Genomic DNA, 14082 nt, shown 5'->3' with positions numbered 1-14082 from the left:
ACTGTAAGCTTATCTGCTCTGAACACAAATACAGATACTCAAATATAATGGGCTTGTTCTTTCCTTGCTTATTCTATTTAGGCGTGAGGTTGGATCTTTCGGAATGGAATGGGTGTATAGACAGTGTGGAGCTGCACAAGATCTAGCAAATATCTATAAAAGAAATAGCCTTTCAAGCTGAAAGTACGAGGGGAGAAAGACTGCAAGATCCATTTAACCTTTTGTTTTGGAAGCAAGGAAATTGTCTGATTGTTCTAAAGGTTAAACCACCGATAAATTGGGCCAGGGTGGCTTCAATTAAGCGGTTTTGGCTCATAGTTCATGGTGCCAGTTGTCATGTATGCTTGGTGGTAAGTAACCTCTAAAGAAAAAGAAAATACTTAAACACTCCTGCTTGCTGTGCCTTTGACATTGAGTTCAAACATCTACCTTTCCCAGGAAGCAGACAAATACAGTAGTAACTGCTATGCTTATGCTCAACTGGAAACTTGTTAGAAGCAAAGCATCCTATGTCTGTTGAGAATTATACCTTTCAGGTCCAGAATCCTTGGGTCTTGTACTTGGGGAAGGGGATGCGGCCATACTCGATGCTGTTGACGTCATCGACGAGGATCTGGAAGTGGCGGCGCACCTCCTCGGCGGATTTGGTGCCCCCCATGGCGCTGGCCACCTTCTCCCAGAGGTTGGGGGCGCCTTCGCCGTAGTAGGCCAGCGCCTCCTCAAACATCTTGTTCTCCTTCTTGCTCCACTCTGAGTTGGAGCCCGGTGAGGTGCTCCGAGACGATGACCCAGAAGACATCCTTTAGAGGAGGTAAAGCTTCCCTGGTGAGATTCTACTGAGCTAGCTAATTGCTATCTTCTTGTATCTGATGTCTTGGAGAAGCTCTGGTGGTTTGGTTTGGTGTCTCTCTTTGCTGCGGGGGCTGCTATTTATAGGCGCTAGGGGTGTGTCATGTTTCTCTCTGTGGGTTAAAAGTGGCTGGGGAGAGGACAACAAGGTTCTCGCAGGTTTTTCGAGCTAGGGATCAGACATGGGAAGGAAGCTTCTGGTGTGTGTGATGAAATTTTTAAGTGACAGCCTTTTTGTGTAATTATGTCTTTTGGGTCCGTCCAGATGCGCACCAGGGCAGGCATTCCCAATGCATGGCGTCTGGAGTTGTATCCAACATTATACACATCATCTAGTCTAGATATTTTTTATAGCTGTAGAAATCAATTCTTGAATTCGTCGTATCTGAACCTGTAATCCTGTATACGTGGTTCGGCTTGGTTTCCTGCAGTTTGTTCATGATTCATGAAAAACCATGTCGATTGGATACTTATTTCTTCTGTGTTTTGCTAAGTTGCATCTCATATATAGGGAAGTAACCTTTTTTTTCTTTTTCTGTGAATGCATATTATGGTCCTAGCTGACCTGGGCTGGCTGGGTCTGGGCACCCTATGTCAGCGTCGGCATGCATGGCACCGCGGCCACTGACAAGTGGCAATGGTGGTGTGACCTCTCCCCCAATGCTTGCATGCATTTGACAACTTTTCATCACTGGGCAAGTGCTCAATTTCACAAGCGGGAATAAACTTAAGTGATGTACCTTCTCCGGTTCAGTTCACTGGACGATGTGCACGATGACAAATCTTGCTTTCCTCTCCCCTCAAGTATAGTAGGATGTCACATTGATCACATGCCTAGCTCTCACCAGGACTGCACTGCTCAAACTTTTGACTTGGCCAGGGCATGACGGCATGCAGCTTTATTGTGAACATTTTTTTCATTGTCGAATTTTACATCGCTTAACTAATTTCCACATAAAAACCACACGTTGATCCTTATATTGGATTTTTGGTTCAGTTTTGAAATACCTGACCACACATATGCTTCTTGGTTCCAGAAACACTTTTATACACGGTGCCAGCTGTGGCCATTACGCAGCATGGATGGGTGTGCTCTGCTCAGATTACCAATGGAAGCATACATCTCTGGAGGCATGGCTATGTCTCGGCTGTGTGTGTGCTGACATGGATCGGCAGCGAGCTTCTTTAAGGCATGCACATCGTCCAATAGCTAGGCTGCAAGGTGCCCACAGAAGAACAGATCTGTCAAGGTGCGCAACCCAAAAACCTGTGATCTCGATGTTCATTTCCATTAGTTTTCTGAAACCCCTCTGATCGAATGCTACACAAGCCATCTCATGCATGCATCCTCATAGCCTAAAATGAAATAATAAAGCATAGATTAAGCATCTCTGAATATTTTATTACATTATCGGTGATAGAGTATCCTAGTTTTTTGTAACAGCGATAGAGAAACCGTCTAAAGAAATATTTTTGCATTGTTCAGAAAGGCATCTCGAAATTCAGAGATGGTGTTTTGCCTGTCCATGCATTAGTTTAGGGAGCACCATGATTGATTCATCCATTTGAGAGAGAAATGGCGGCAGGATGTGGGCTAAGAGCCTCCACTCTTTACATGCCGCGCCATCTCCGCCACCCGGTCGACGAACAGATTCCAAAGAGACGATGAACACCTCTAGGTCCAGGACCGAAGGAATATATCTATCTCTATGTGTGTATCTTTCCATCTCCAATGGCCTTGGAAAGGGAATCCACAGAATGCAACCCTGCTCCTGGCTCCTTGCTCACAGAGTCCTGGGATTTGCATCGGATGCACTGGACCGGGGCGGCTGGCGCAGCTTGCTTTGATTCTTGAGGGCGTGTGGACTGGTCCACCATCCGCCCATCGGAGATCTCCCCCGGAATCATATCTGTGTAAAAGCCATGAGAAAGATGCAGGATTCCCCGTCGTATTTCGCACAATTATTGGAGCAAAGGTTTTCAGGAAGATGCTAAAACTAGATTCATTTCATGTATTTCTTCGAGCATTTTCCATTAAATTTCTGTTCTTATGAGGGACAAGTTTTTTCAGTTCGGCACTATGACGCGTTCATGCATGGGTTAGCTTCTAAATGATGGCATCACCTCTACATATACAACATATTCCATTCCTATATTATTAACATAGTTTTAAATAGCCCGCTATAGCCTTGCTATAGCCTTTTCAGCAGGGTGCCGTTAAATGGTATCATGTACAAATATGCCGCTATAGCCCGCTATAGCTCCGCTATAGCTGATTTAGAGGCTCGCCGCTATTTGCCGTAGCCCGCCATTTAAAACTATGATTATTAAACATGATCATATCTGATATAACCGTTGTTACAATTCGAGTGTTGCTGGTATCTGATCAATAAATCATCAAGCAAGCAATGTTTGGATTTCTAGAGCCAACGCGTTTGTTTGCAACACATGTGTTTGACCACACAGTGTTGTCTCCCTCGACTTAAAAGGCAGATGGGTAGATAAAAGGAGAGGGAGCATCTCATGCTGTGCAGAATACGTTATCTTGCACACACAAGAACTAACTTTCTGTCTACATGGGTGTTTTTATTTTTGGAGAAAAATCATTCATGTGATGTTGAGGCTTTGGGAATAGCCAGCCTGAATTTATATGAACGGTCAACTTGCCTTTCCCCATAACTAGATCCTTGGCTAGTACTACAAACTGTTAGGAAGTATTAGTATTAGTCTAGGAGTCCTTATTAGTCTATGTTTACTTTTCTTGCACCTCAAGTCATGTGTAATATATATATGTCCCTTGGGCCTTCAATAAAGATAAGTTGCTTTCCTAACATGGTATTAGAGCCTTAGGTTATTTTTCCGCATGCGCAACTCGTGCAGATCCAATTTCGCACCGCCACCAACCTCCTCTTGGCCGGACGCTCCCTCCCCTCGCGATGCTGCCATCGTCCTCTGGCCGTCTCGCGATGCTGCTCCCGATCTCCTCCTGCTGCAGCTCTCGTTCTCGACCTGCTGCAACCGCTGCTTCTCCAGATCCTGCTGGAAAGAGGCTGCTCCCGCTGGAACGAGGCTCCTCCCGTCAAACTCCCCGCTCCCGATCCGGTTTGGTCCCTGGCCGCCGCCGCCGCAAGGCTGCTCCCGCTCCCGATCCGTTTTGGTCCCTGGCCATCGCCGCCTCCAGCCGCCACCACCCCATCTCGCCAGTTCCTCGGATCCAGATCGAGGCGGCCCCAGATCTGTCCGGGCGGGCGGATCTCGGGCTCCTGCCGCTCCCGGGCCTCCCGGAGGATCTTCTCGGTGATCTGGACATGCGTCGGCGTCTTGTTCTTCACCCGCGTCCCGCGGGGGCGCCTGGCCTCCGTGTCACGGTTCGTGAGGAGGCCGAGGCTCGCTTGGTTTGACGCACCGGTTGCGCATCTCGAACTCGGCGTACTCGGGCGGCGTCCAGGTCCAGGGCGCGCTCGTAGACGGAGCGAGCACGGGCGAGGTCGCGAGCGACGAGGCCCTCGAATCTCTTGCGCTCGCCGAGCCGGTAGTCCGTGAGCTCGTCGGCGTCGGCAATCCTCTGTCTGGGCGGGCGGATCGCCAGCCTGCTCGCTGGGACGTGGCTCCAACCATCTGGTCAAACCTGTGTTGACGCCTCTTCATGCAGCTACAACGCATGGTTACATGCAGCAACTAGCTGCTTACTGTTGCTACGTGATGCTGCTTCTTGCTGCTATGTGATGCTCCTGTCACTTGCCGTTCTCATCTTGATTTGAACAACAATAAAAAAAAAGTATAATGTCTTCTGCATACACGATGAATTTTGCATCTTTGTGTCGTGTATGCTTCCTAGCTTTTAGCTTTCTTGTTTTTCGCTGCGTCCATCAAATCTATTGATATTTTATGTTTTCTCATGCCATGCGAGTCCATCATACCTTAGTCCGTCAGCCTTTCTTCGGTCCTGATCCTTTCTATGCAACTTTTGTGGCCTACTTGCCTTTGTTGTTTTCTATAGGATTTTCTGGAATTCTTTTGCATTGTCAATCTATGTTCATCGTGCCTTAATCGTCGAGCTTCTTTCGCCGTCGGTTGTCATGGGATATGATTTTTTGCACAATGTTTTATTCTCTTGATGTGCCATCTTCTTTTGACAACCCATCTTCTCTTGATACTTATCTTGTATCTTCAAGTGATGCGGTGTCTTCCTCTGATGTGCCATCTCTTTGGTGTCTTCCTCTTGATGTGCCATCTTCTTTTGACAACCCTTCTTCTCTTGATACTTATCTTGTATCTTCAAGTGATGCGGTGTCTTTCTCTGATGTGCCATCTCTTCGTTATCTCCTTCGGCGACTCGACAAGTTTTTGAAGACTCTTCATGGTACGACGACACTCTCAAGACGCGGATTTGGATTATCATTTTTTTTAGTATTACACTTCTTCAAATGCAATGCTATTGCATACGCTTTCAAATGCAATGCTATTGCATACGCTTTGTATTTAGGAGGGGGGGGAGGGGGTGTTAGGAAGTATTAGTATTAGTCTAGGAGTCATTATTAGTCTATGTTTACTTTCCTTGCACCTCAAGTCATGTGTAATATATGTATGCCCCTTGGACATTCAATAAAGATAAGTTACTTTCCTGACACAAACATCTACTCCCTCCGTCCGAAAATACTTGTCCTAGAAATGAATAAAATTGTCCTAGAAATGAATAAAATGGATGTATCTATAACTAAAATAAGTCTAGATACATGCATTTCTAGGACAAGTATTTTCTAGGACAATTGGTATCTAGAGCTTGGTTTATTGGCGTGATCTTCGGAAAGCAATCGAAGGATCATGTCAAACCCGGGCAAGGAGATCGTTGTGGCGGGAGCTAGAGCACCGATGCCGATGGTTGGGGGGTCGCAATTCCCCCGGCTGGATCGAGAGGACTACGCACTATGGGCGATGAACATGGAGGTCGCGATGGAGGGAGCGGAATTCTAGGAAGCTGTCGATCCCGGCGGCGCCGAGTACGCGAAGGGCGCGGCAAAGTACCGGACGGATCGTCAGGCGTTAACGGCGATCTACTCCGCCATGCCGAAGGATGTGCTGCAACACCTCGTCGGAAAGAAAACGGCGAAGGAGGCATGGGAGACCATCAAGATCCTGCACCAGGGTCATGACTGTGTCAAGGAAGCACACCTTCAGTCCCTCATGAGAAGCTACGAGTGCCTGAAGATGGAGGAAAGCGAGACGGTTGATCAGTTTGCCTCCCGTCTCAAGACCCTCGTCAACGGCATACGCGGCTATGGTTCAACTCTAGAAGAAGTTGCGATCGTCCGACGATTTTTGCGCGCCGCGCCGGCACGCTACATCCAAATCGTCACGTCGATCGAGCAATGTCTTGACCTGAACACTCTCACGGTCGAGGATCTCGTCGGAAGGTTCAAGGCCCACGACGAGAGAATTCGTCTCAGCTTCGGCGATTCAAAGGAGAGTGAGCATCTCATGCTTACAATGGCGCAATGGATGGCCCTGTCGAAAGGAAAGCAAGGTGGATCCACAAGCGGTAGTAAAGCAAAGGAGAAGCAAAGCCCGACGAAAAAGGACCTCGCTGGACAGGAAGAAAAGGCTAGAAAACCAAGGAGAAAATTTGACATAAAAAAAGTAAGGTGTCACAATTGTGGAATCCTCGGTCACTTCAAGTCTGATTGCAAGAGTCCACCGAAGGAAAAAGCTCTCATGGCCAAGGGAGGCGATGATAGCGATATGATGCTCATGGTCGAAGTATGCGAGCTTATGGACGAGGATGGTCCAGCTCCGAAGGCACCGGCTACCGAGGTTGTCACGCTTGACGAAGAGAAGGTTTACCTTCATGACAAGAAGAGGGTGAACACGGCGAGGCATGTGTGGTACCTCGACACGGGAGCAAGCAACCACATGACCGGTGACAAGGACCAGTTTTCTGAGCTAAATCTCTCGGTTGGAGGCACGGTTCGGTTCGGTGACGGGCGGACCGTTGACATCACAGGGCGAGGTACTGTCCTGTTTGAGCTGAAGAATGGCGGTCACAAGGTACTCACAGATGTGTACTATATTCCTAAGCTAAAGAGCAACATCATAAGTCTTGGCCAACTCGAGGAGCGTGGTTGCAAGATTGTGCTCGAAGATGGCTATCTATGGGGGTATGACCGTCAGAGGATGCTGATCATGAAGGTGCAGAGGTCGCCAAACAGACTCTACGTCCTCAACTTGGATCGTGTGGATCCAGTATGTCTCTTGTCAAGCATGGAGGACTCGGCATGGAAGTGGCACGCGCGCTACGGTCATCTAAATTTCCAGGCTCTTCGGCAACTTGGACAAAAGGAGATGGTACGTGGCCTACCGTGCATTGATCATGTTGAGCAAGTGTGCGACGGTTGCCTTGTTGGGAAACAAAGGCGGGCCTCGTTCCCGAGAGAGGGAAACTTTAGAGCAAGTAAAGCTCTTGAGTTGGTCCATGGAGACTTGTGCGGACCCATTACACCGGCTACCCCAGCTGGGAACAAATACTTCTTACTCATCGTCGATGACTTCAGCAGATACATGTGGATTGTGTTGTTGAAGACGAAGGACCAAGCTTTGCAAGCCTTTAGGAAAGTAAAGATGGCGGCCGAGGTAGAATCCGAAGCCAAGCTGAAGGCCCTCCGTACCGATCGGGGGGGGGGGGTGAGTTCAAGTCTCGTGAATTCACAGAATTTTGCGAAGCACATGGGATCAAGCGGTATCTTACGGCGCCATATTCACCACAGCAAAACGGTGTTGTGGAACGGAGGAATCAAACCGTGGTGGCGATGGCACGAAGCATGATGAAGAGCAAAGGGATCCCGGGCAAGTTTTGGGGTGAGGCGGTCAATACGGCCGTTTATTTGCTGAATCGGGCTCCAACCAAGAGTGTGGTTGGGATGACGCCGTACGAAGCATGGTACGGGCATAAGCCCGCGGTTGATCATCTTCGTACTTTCGGGTGTGTGGCGCATGTGAAGACGGTGGCCGGGCATACAAGTAAGTTGGCGGATCGGAGTACTCCAATGATATTGGTTGGCTATGAAGCAGGCTCGAAGGCGTACCGTGCGTGCAACCCCTCTACCAATAAGGTGGTTGTGACGCGTGACGTGGTCTTTGAAGAAGCAAGGTCATGGAATTGGAACTCTACCGAGCCGGTATACCCGATCTCTGATGAAATCTTTCACGTTGTTTACAACGAATACGAGCATGCCGATAATCAACCGGAGACTACAACGACGCCGAGTGATTCTCTCGACAACGGAGTGCAGCCGAACGCGCCAGATAAAGCAGGGATAGAGGCGCGCCAAGGCACGCAGCAGGACGCGGCAGTCGAGGCATGCGATGGCTCGTGCAACACACCAAGCAATGCTCGAAGCGCTCGACCAAGTGACTGCGTACCACAGGGGAGCAGCCTGGGAGCTGCGCCTGGAAGTCCACAGCCTGGACGTGGCCAGAATCTGGCTCCTACTCAAGCTAGCTGTGAGACAGGAAGGCATGCACGTGGACTTGAAGGTTCACATGTACCTGCAACTAATTCTGGAGAACCTAGATCGCCAGAAAACAGGAGTTTGGCAACTCCACAAGATGAAAATTCCTCGTCTTCGACAGAACAGGAGACAAGGGAACGTCCGCCGACACCAGTTCGTCTTCGACCAGTGGTGGATTTATATCCGAAGGAAGCACTTCGAACTATTAATCCTGTCAAAGTTATAAGAAGAGGACGACAATGTTTGCTTAGCGTCGAGGAACCGACAAAATTTGAAGAAGCAAATACTGAGGAGTGTTGGCGTCGTGCTATGGATGAAGAGTTGGGATCAATACGAGACAACAAAGTATGGGAGCTCGCTGATCTTCCCAACGGTCACAAATCCATAGGGCTCAAGTGGGTGTATAATGTCAAGAAGGATGCTGAAGGAAACTTGGTCAAGCATAAAGCTCGGCTCGTAGCTAAAGGATTCGTGCAAGAGCAAGGTGTGGACTTCGAGGAAGTGTTCGCTCCAGTCACAAGGATGGAATCGGTGAGGCTAGTTATAGCTCTCGCGGCTCAAGAATCTTGGAGGCTACATCACATGGATGTAAAATCCGCATTTTTGAACGGGGAGTTGGAAGAAGAAGTATACGTGAAGCAACCACCGGGGTACATCAAAGAAGGAGAAGAACACAAGGTGTTGAAGCTACACAAGGCATTGTACGGGCTACATCAAGCTCCTCGGGCATGGAACATCAAGCTTGACCGTACATTGATTTCTCTTGGTTTTGAGAAAAGTCCACTCGAACATGCTATGTACAAGCGAGGTAAAGGCAAGGATCGTCTCTTAGTGGGCATCTATGTTGATGATCTCTTGATAACTGGAGCAGACGAAGAGGAGATTGCAAGATTCAAGCTACAAATGAAGGAGCTATTCAAGATGAGTGATCTAGGGCTCTTGACATACTACCTCGGGATCGAGGTACAACAAAAGCCGAACGGGATCACACTATGTCAAGAGGCATATGCAAAGAAGATACTTGAAAGTTGTAGCATGGAGGATTGCAAACCAACTTATGCTCCAATGGAGCCTCGGCTTAAACTTAGCAAAAGGAGTGAAGCCCCTGCGGTTGATGCAACGGATTATAGAAGTGTGGTCGGAAGCCTAAGGTATCTGGTGAATACACGACCGGACTTGGCCTATTCCGTTGGCATAGTGAGTCGCTTCATGGAAGCACCCACGACTGAACATTGGGCAGCTGTCAAACATATACTCAGGTACATCAAAGGGACAACAAACTTCGGTTGTGTCTATTTGAGAGAGAAAAAGAAGGAGATGGTGGAGCTACTTGGCTACAGTGATAGCGACCTGGCAGGAGATGTGGATGACCGTAAAAGTACCTCGGGTCTGGCATATTTCTTGGGCAGGAGCATAGTAACTTGGCTATCACAAAAGCAGAATGTGGTCGCATTATCGTCCTGCGAAGCAGAGTATATAGCAGCTGCAACCGCAGCGGGTCAAGGTGTGTGGCTAGAAATGCTACTCGGTGACCTCACAGATAAAGAACCTGAAAGAGTGGTGCTCAATGTTGACAACAAGTCTGCCATTGCCCTGTGTAAGAATCCAGTGCATCATGACAGGAGTAAGCACATAGATATAAGGTATCACTACACACGACAGTGCATGGAAGGCAAGATTAAAGTCAACTACGTTTGCACCGACGATCAGCTTGCAGATATCCTGATCAAGTCTTTGGGACGACAGAAGTTTACAGAGATGCGGAGAAGGATCGGCGTCCAAGCTGTAAAATGAGGACATCGTGTTTAGGGGGTGATTGTTGGAATTAACCACGATGTAAGTCCATGTCCGGCTCGGACTGGAACAATCGCATCCGAGTCGTATTAGGCTAGGTTAGCTTCATAGGCTAGCTCCTTTATATACTCGTATACCCCTGTAGTATTTTGAACCACCAAGACTAAGCAAGATCAAAGCAATTGAATCATAGGTGCGACACGCACCTATTAGCCATCAAATACTTTGTGTTTCGCCGAGTTGTGCTAGTTCCAGTCGATCAGGTTTTGACTGCTGATTGTTAGCTATACGTGCGAAGCTAGCTAGCTAGCCAGGATAAAATCCATCCAGCTGCTAGCTTGTGTGCTTAGCTTTGCTACGCTTCGTGTCTCCAGCCTAGTCTATCGTTCGTCGCTTGTCGTTCCGCCGGAAAGTAATCAGCGGATCGCTGCGTCGTACGAGACCACGAGACCAGTGCCAACAATCTCTATCGCAAATTATATTACTCCCTCCGATCCATATTAATTGTCACTGATTCTGTATGGGATCAGAGGGAGTACTAAAGTAACCAGAGCAAAGAGGGAATGCTTTTGGGCTCTGTCTGAGCCATCGTTAGTTGGTATATGGTATCTTGTTTGCCAGCTGCTTGAATGACTGATCCCTATCTATCGTTGCCAAGTAGCCTGGATTGGATTCCACCCTGTGGCCGTCACTTTATCATCGGCAGGCCAGATTCCAAATCTTTAAGCCCAAAAGTTCCGGGATCCGGATTCTCTCCCCCGGTCAAGTTGCTGGAGGAGATTGGGAATCGGAATCCAGTCCAGGGCGATCTATCTCTCTGGCGGGTGTCGCAATGCTGGGGATTCAAAGCGAGCTTTCTTTTCCCCTGAAAAGGAAATGGTGAGCGCCCGGCTTTCTTCTCTTCACAAGATACATGTGGTGCCTCCTGGAGAGCAAGGGCGTCGCGGCAAAGAAAGTGAAGGGCAACGCGAGCTTATAGCTAGGTACGTGTCATTAATTTGTGATGGTGATGCTACTATGTATTGTCGTTTCAAGCTTTTAAATTTAGATGACAATGTGTTCGCGCGCAAAAAATAAATAAATGAAAATGTGGCAGATGCTGCCTAGATTAGTGAAGTATTTTGGGGAGCCTTGTGACTTGTGTGTCTATGTGCACATTCTTGTTGCTAATATGGTTGTATCTTGAATTCTTGATGCACTTGTCCTGCCTTGTTATCAACAAAATTTAATTTCATCCTGTCCTGGTACTTGTAGAGAAGAGGGAAATTTCTGTTGATGGAAATATATGGAAAGCCCCCGTATGTCCATGTCTGTGCACTGTGATCTTCTATCATTGTTCAGCCTTGGCTTGATATATACAGCCTGCTGAGCTCGATTATACTCTACTTAATACTCGCAACTTCTTTTTGTCGGAATCATGATTTTATCGTAGCCAAATATGCAGGATTGTTCTTGATTCTACCGTAATACCAATCTCTATTCGAGGATGCTTAACAGTGAATATTGGTGGGCTCAGATGTAATAAATTATTCTGGTATTAGGTTCTTCCTGTGGTTCTTGAACAATGTTTAGTGACCTCTCTTTTAGGAAGGTAGTGGTGACAAGGATTCTGTGTGCTTTCTGAACATGGTGGACAGCCAAACCAGATATTGAAGGCAACAAAATGCTACAGGTACGACTTCTTACAAATAACACAAATACATGAGTTTCCATGACAGTTTACAGCACACAGTTCTTGAATGTAGACCAGAATCTATAACAACATAGAGACAGACTCAAGGACATGACCTAAGAATACTTTGTACACACACAATAGCCAATACTCCTTTCCTTCCTGTTATTCTAACCAATGCTGGATTCTTTGCTTGCTACTGGAGTTTTACTTCTTAGAGATCTACGTAGTTTGTACAACTGTGTTCACTGTCCGCTGGAGCTTACACTGCTTCATCCTGAAAACATGAGAAAACATTTGTACTGTAAGCATATCTGAACTTTGAACACAAATACTCAAATACAAGAGACTTGTTCTTTTCTTTTCTTTTCTTTTGTTCTATGTAGGTTATTAGGGGAATGGTTGTGCAGATAGTGTGGAGCTGCACAAAATCTAGGAAAAACTATAGAGGAAATAGCTAAGCTGAAAGCACGAGAGGGGAGAAAGACTGCAAGGTCCATCCAAGTTTTTGTTCTTGAAGTAGGTGAATTGTCTGATTGTGCTAAGATTAAACTACCAATACATTGGGCCAGGGTGGATGCAGTTAAGTACTTTTGGCTCGCACAGTTGATGGTGCCAGTCGTCATGCTTGCATGGTATAGTTACATCTAAAGAAAAATGAAATAAAGATAAATGTCCTTAGATGCTGTGCCTTTGACATTGAGTTCAAACATCTACTTTTCCCAGTAAGCAGACAAATACAGCAGTAACTGTTATGCATAATTATGTTCAACTGAAAACTTCTTAACATGAGAGCATCCTATGTATGTGGCAGTTTGGTTGAGGATTATACCTTTCAGGTCCAGAATCCTTGAGTCTTGTACTTGGGGAAGGGGATGCGGCCGTACTCGATGTTCTTGACGTCGTCGACAAGGATCTGGAAGTGGCGGCGCACCTCCTCGGCGGATTTGGTGCCCCCCATGGCGCAGGCCACCTTCTCCCAGAGGTTTTGGGCACCCTCGCCGTAGTAGGCCAGCGCCTCCTCGAACATCTTGTTCTCCTTCTTGCTCCACTCCGAGTCCGAGCTCGGTGAGGTGCTCCGCGATGACCCAGAAGACATCTTTGGAGCAGGTAAAGCTTCCCTGGTGGGATTCTACTAAGCTAATGCTTCCTATATCTAGTATGTTGGGTTCCTGGAAGTTGTTTGCTCTTGGAGACGCTCTGGTCGTTTGGGTTCGTGTGTCTCTTGCTGCAAGGGCTGCTATTTATAAGCCATCAGGATAGGCCATAGGGGTGTGTCATGTCTCTCTCTGTGGGTTCAGAGGTAACTGAGAACAGGACAACAAGTTTCTGTCAGGGTTTTCGAGTTGTGTTGTGTGTAATGGAAAAATTAAGTGATGTCATCAAACTGACAGACCCCCCCCCCCTCCCCTCTCCTAAGTATCTAAGGGTTCGAGTTGGAGCACGCCTATCGGGACCCGAAAGATGGTGAACTATACCTGAGCGGGGCGCCTTTTTTGGGCCCATATGCACACGAGGGCATTCTCATCGCTTGACGTTTGGAGTTGTATCCAACATTATACACATCATCTAGATATTATAGTTGTAGAAACTGGATGCTTGCGCCCTCTCAGGCCTTTGCTTCCATCTAAGTAAAAGCTGCCAGCTAGCTGGCCTTTGCTCCAAGTAGAAACCTGTGAAGCCTTTGGTGCTCTGCGCATCTTGCTTGCCTCTCCTCTCAACTCAAGTACTACACATGTTTGCAGTGTTCAACTTTTAACTTCCCTAGCATGGCGTCGCCGCATGGGCACGTTGGCAGCTTTGTTGTGAGCAATTTTCAGCATCAAATTTACTTTCCGTAACTAATCCTTCGTGAAAATCATGCGTTGATCGCTATATTTTCTTTTTGGTATTTAGTTTTGAAATACCTGACCATGCGTGCATGCTACGCACCAGTACAAAATTTAACATTTGGACAGAGTGCTAGCTGCTTTAGGAATTAAGAAGCGTGGATCGATGCATGCCCATGCGTACCCTGCTCACATCAACAACGGAAGCATCTATCCTGCATGGCGATGTCTCGGCCGTGTGATCCGGCCTGCCATGGATCAGCAGAGAGCTCCTCGTAAGGTGAGCGTTTCAAAAGCACGAAGCATAGTGCAATTGTCTCAAAAAACAAATAACGCATGCCTCTGAATCTTTCATTCTGTCGCCATCAATGACAGAGAAGTCTGGGGTGTTGCCCTCGTTCAAAAACGAATTTTGCTTGTCCATGCATTAGTT

The 14082-nt window shown here is 47.4% G+C and overlaps 1 protein-coding gene across 1 annotated transcript; it reads right to left on the bottom strand.

The window, feature by feature from the left end:
* Positions 1 to 11780: 11780 nt before the first annotated feature.
* LOC123450824 (protein RADIALIS-like 3) lies at positions 11781 to 13206 on the bottom strand. The gene is made up of 2 exons (XM_045127902.1): positions 12653 to 13206; positions 11781 to 12097 (listed from the first exon to the last, which is right to left on the bottom strand). Exon 1 carries the CDS (start codon positions 12917 to 12919, stop codon positions 12656 to 12658), a length of 264 nt encoding a protein of 87 aa, XP_044983837.1. The 5' UTR covers positions 12920 to 13206; the 3' UTR covers positions 11781 to 12097; positions 12653 to 12655.
* Positions 13207 to 14082: the final 876 nt, after the last annotated feature.

Source organism: Hordeum vulgare, chromosome 1H (assembly GCF_904849725.1).
Source record: "Hordeum vulgare subsp. vulgare chromosome 1H, MorexV3_pseudomolecules_assembly, whole genome shotgun sequence".
NCBI lineage: Eukaryota > Viridiplantae > Streptophyta > Magnoliopsida > Poales > Poaceae > Hordeum > Hordeum vulgare.
Note: the sequence above shows the minus strand (reverse complement) of the source record. Positions and strands in the feature narration are given on the sequence as shown.

Coding starts and splice junctions, on each gene's coding strand:
- LOC123450824 (XM_045127902.1), bottom strand. CDS start 12,919: ATGTCTTCTGGGTCATCGCGGAGCACCTCACCGAGCTCGGACTCGGAG.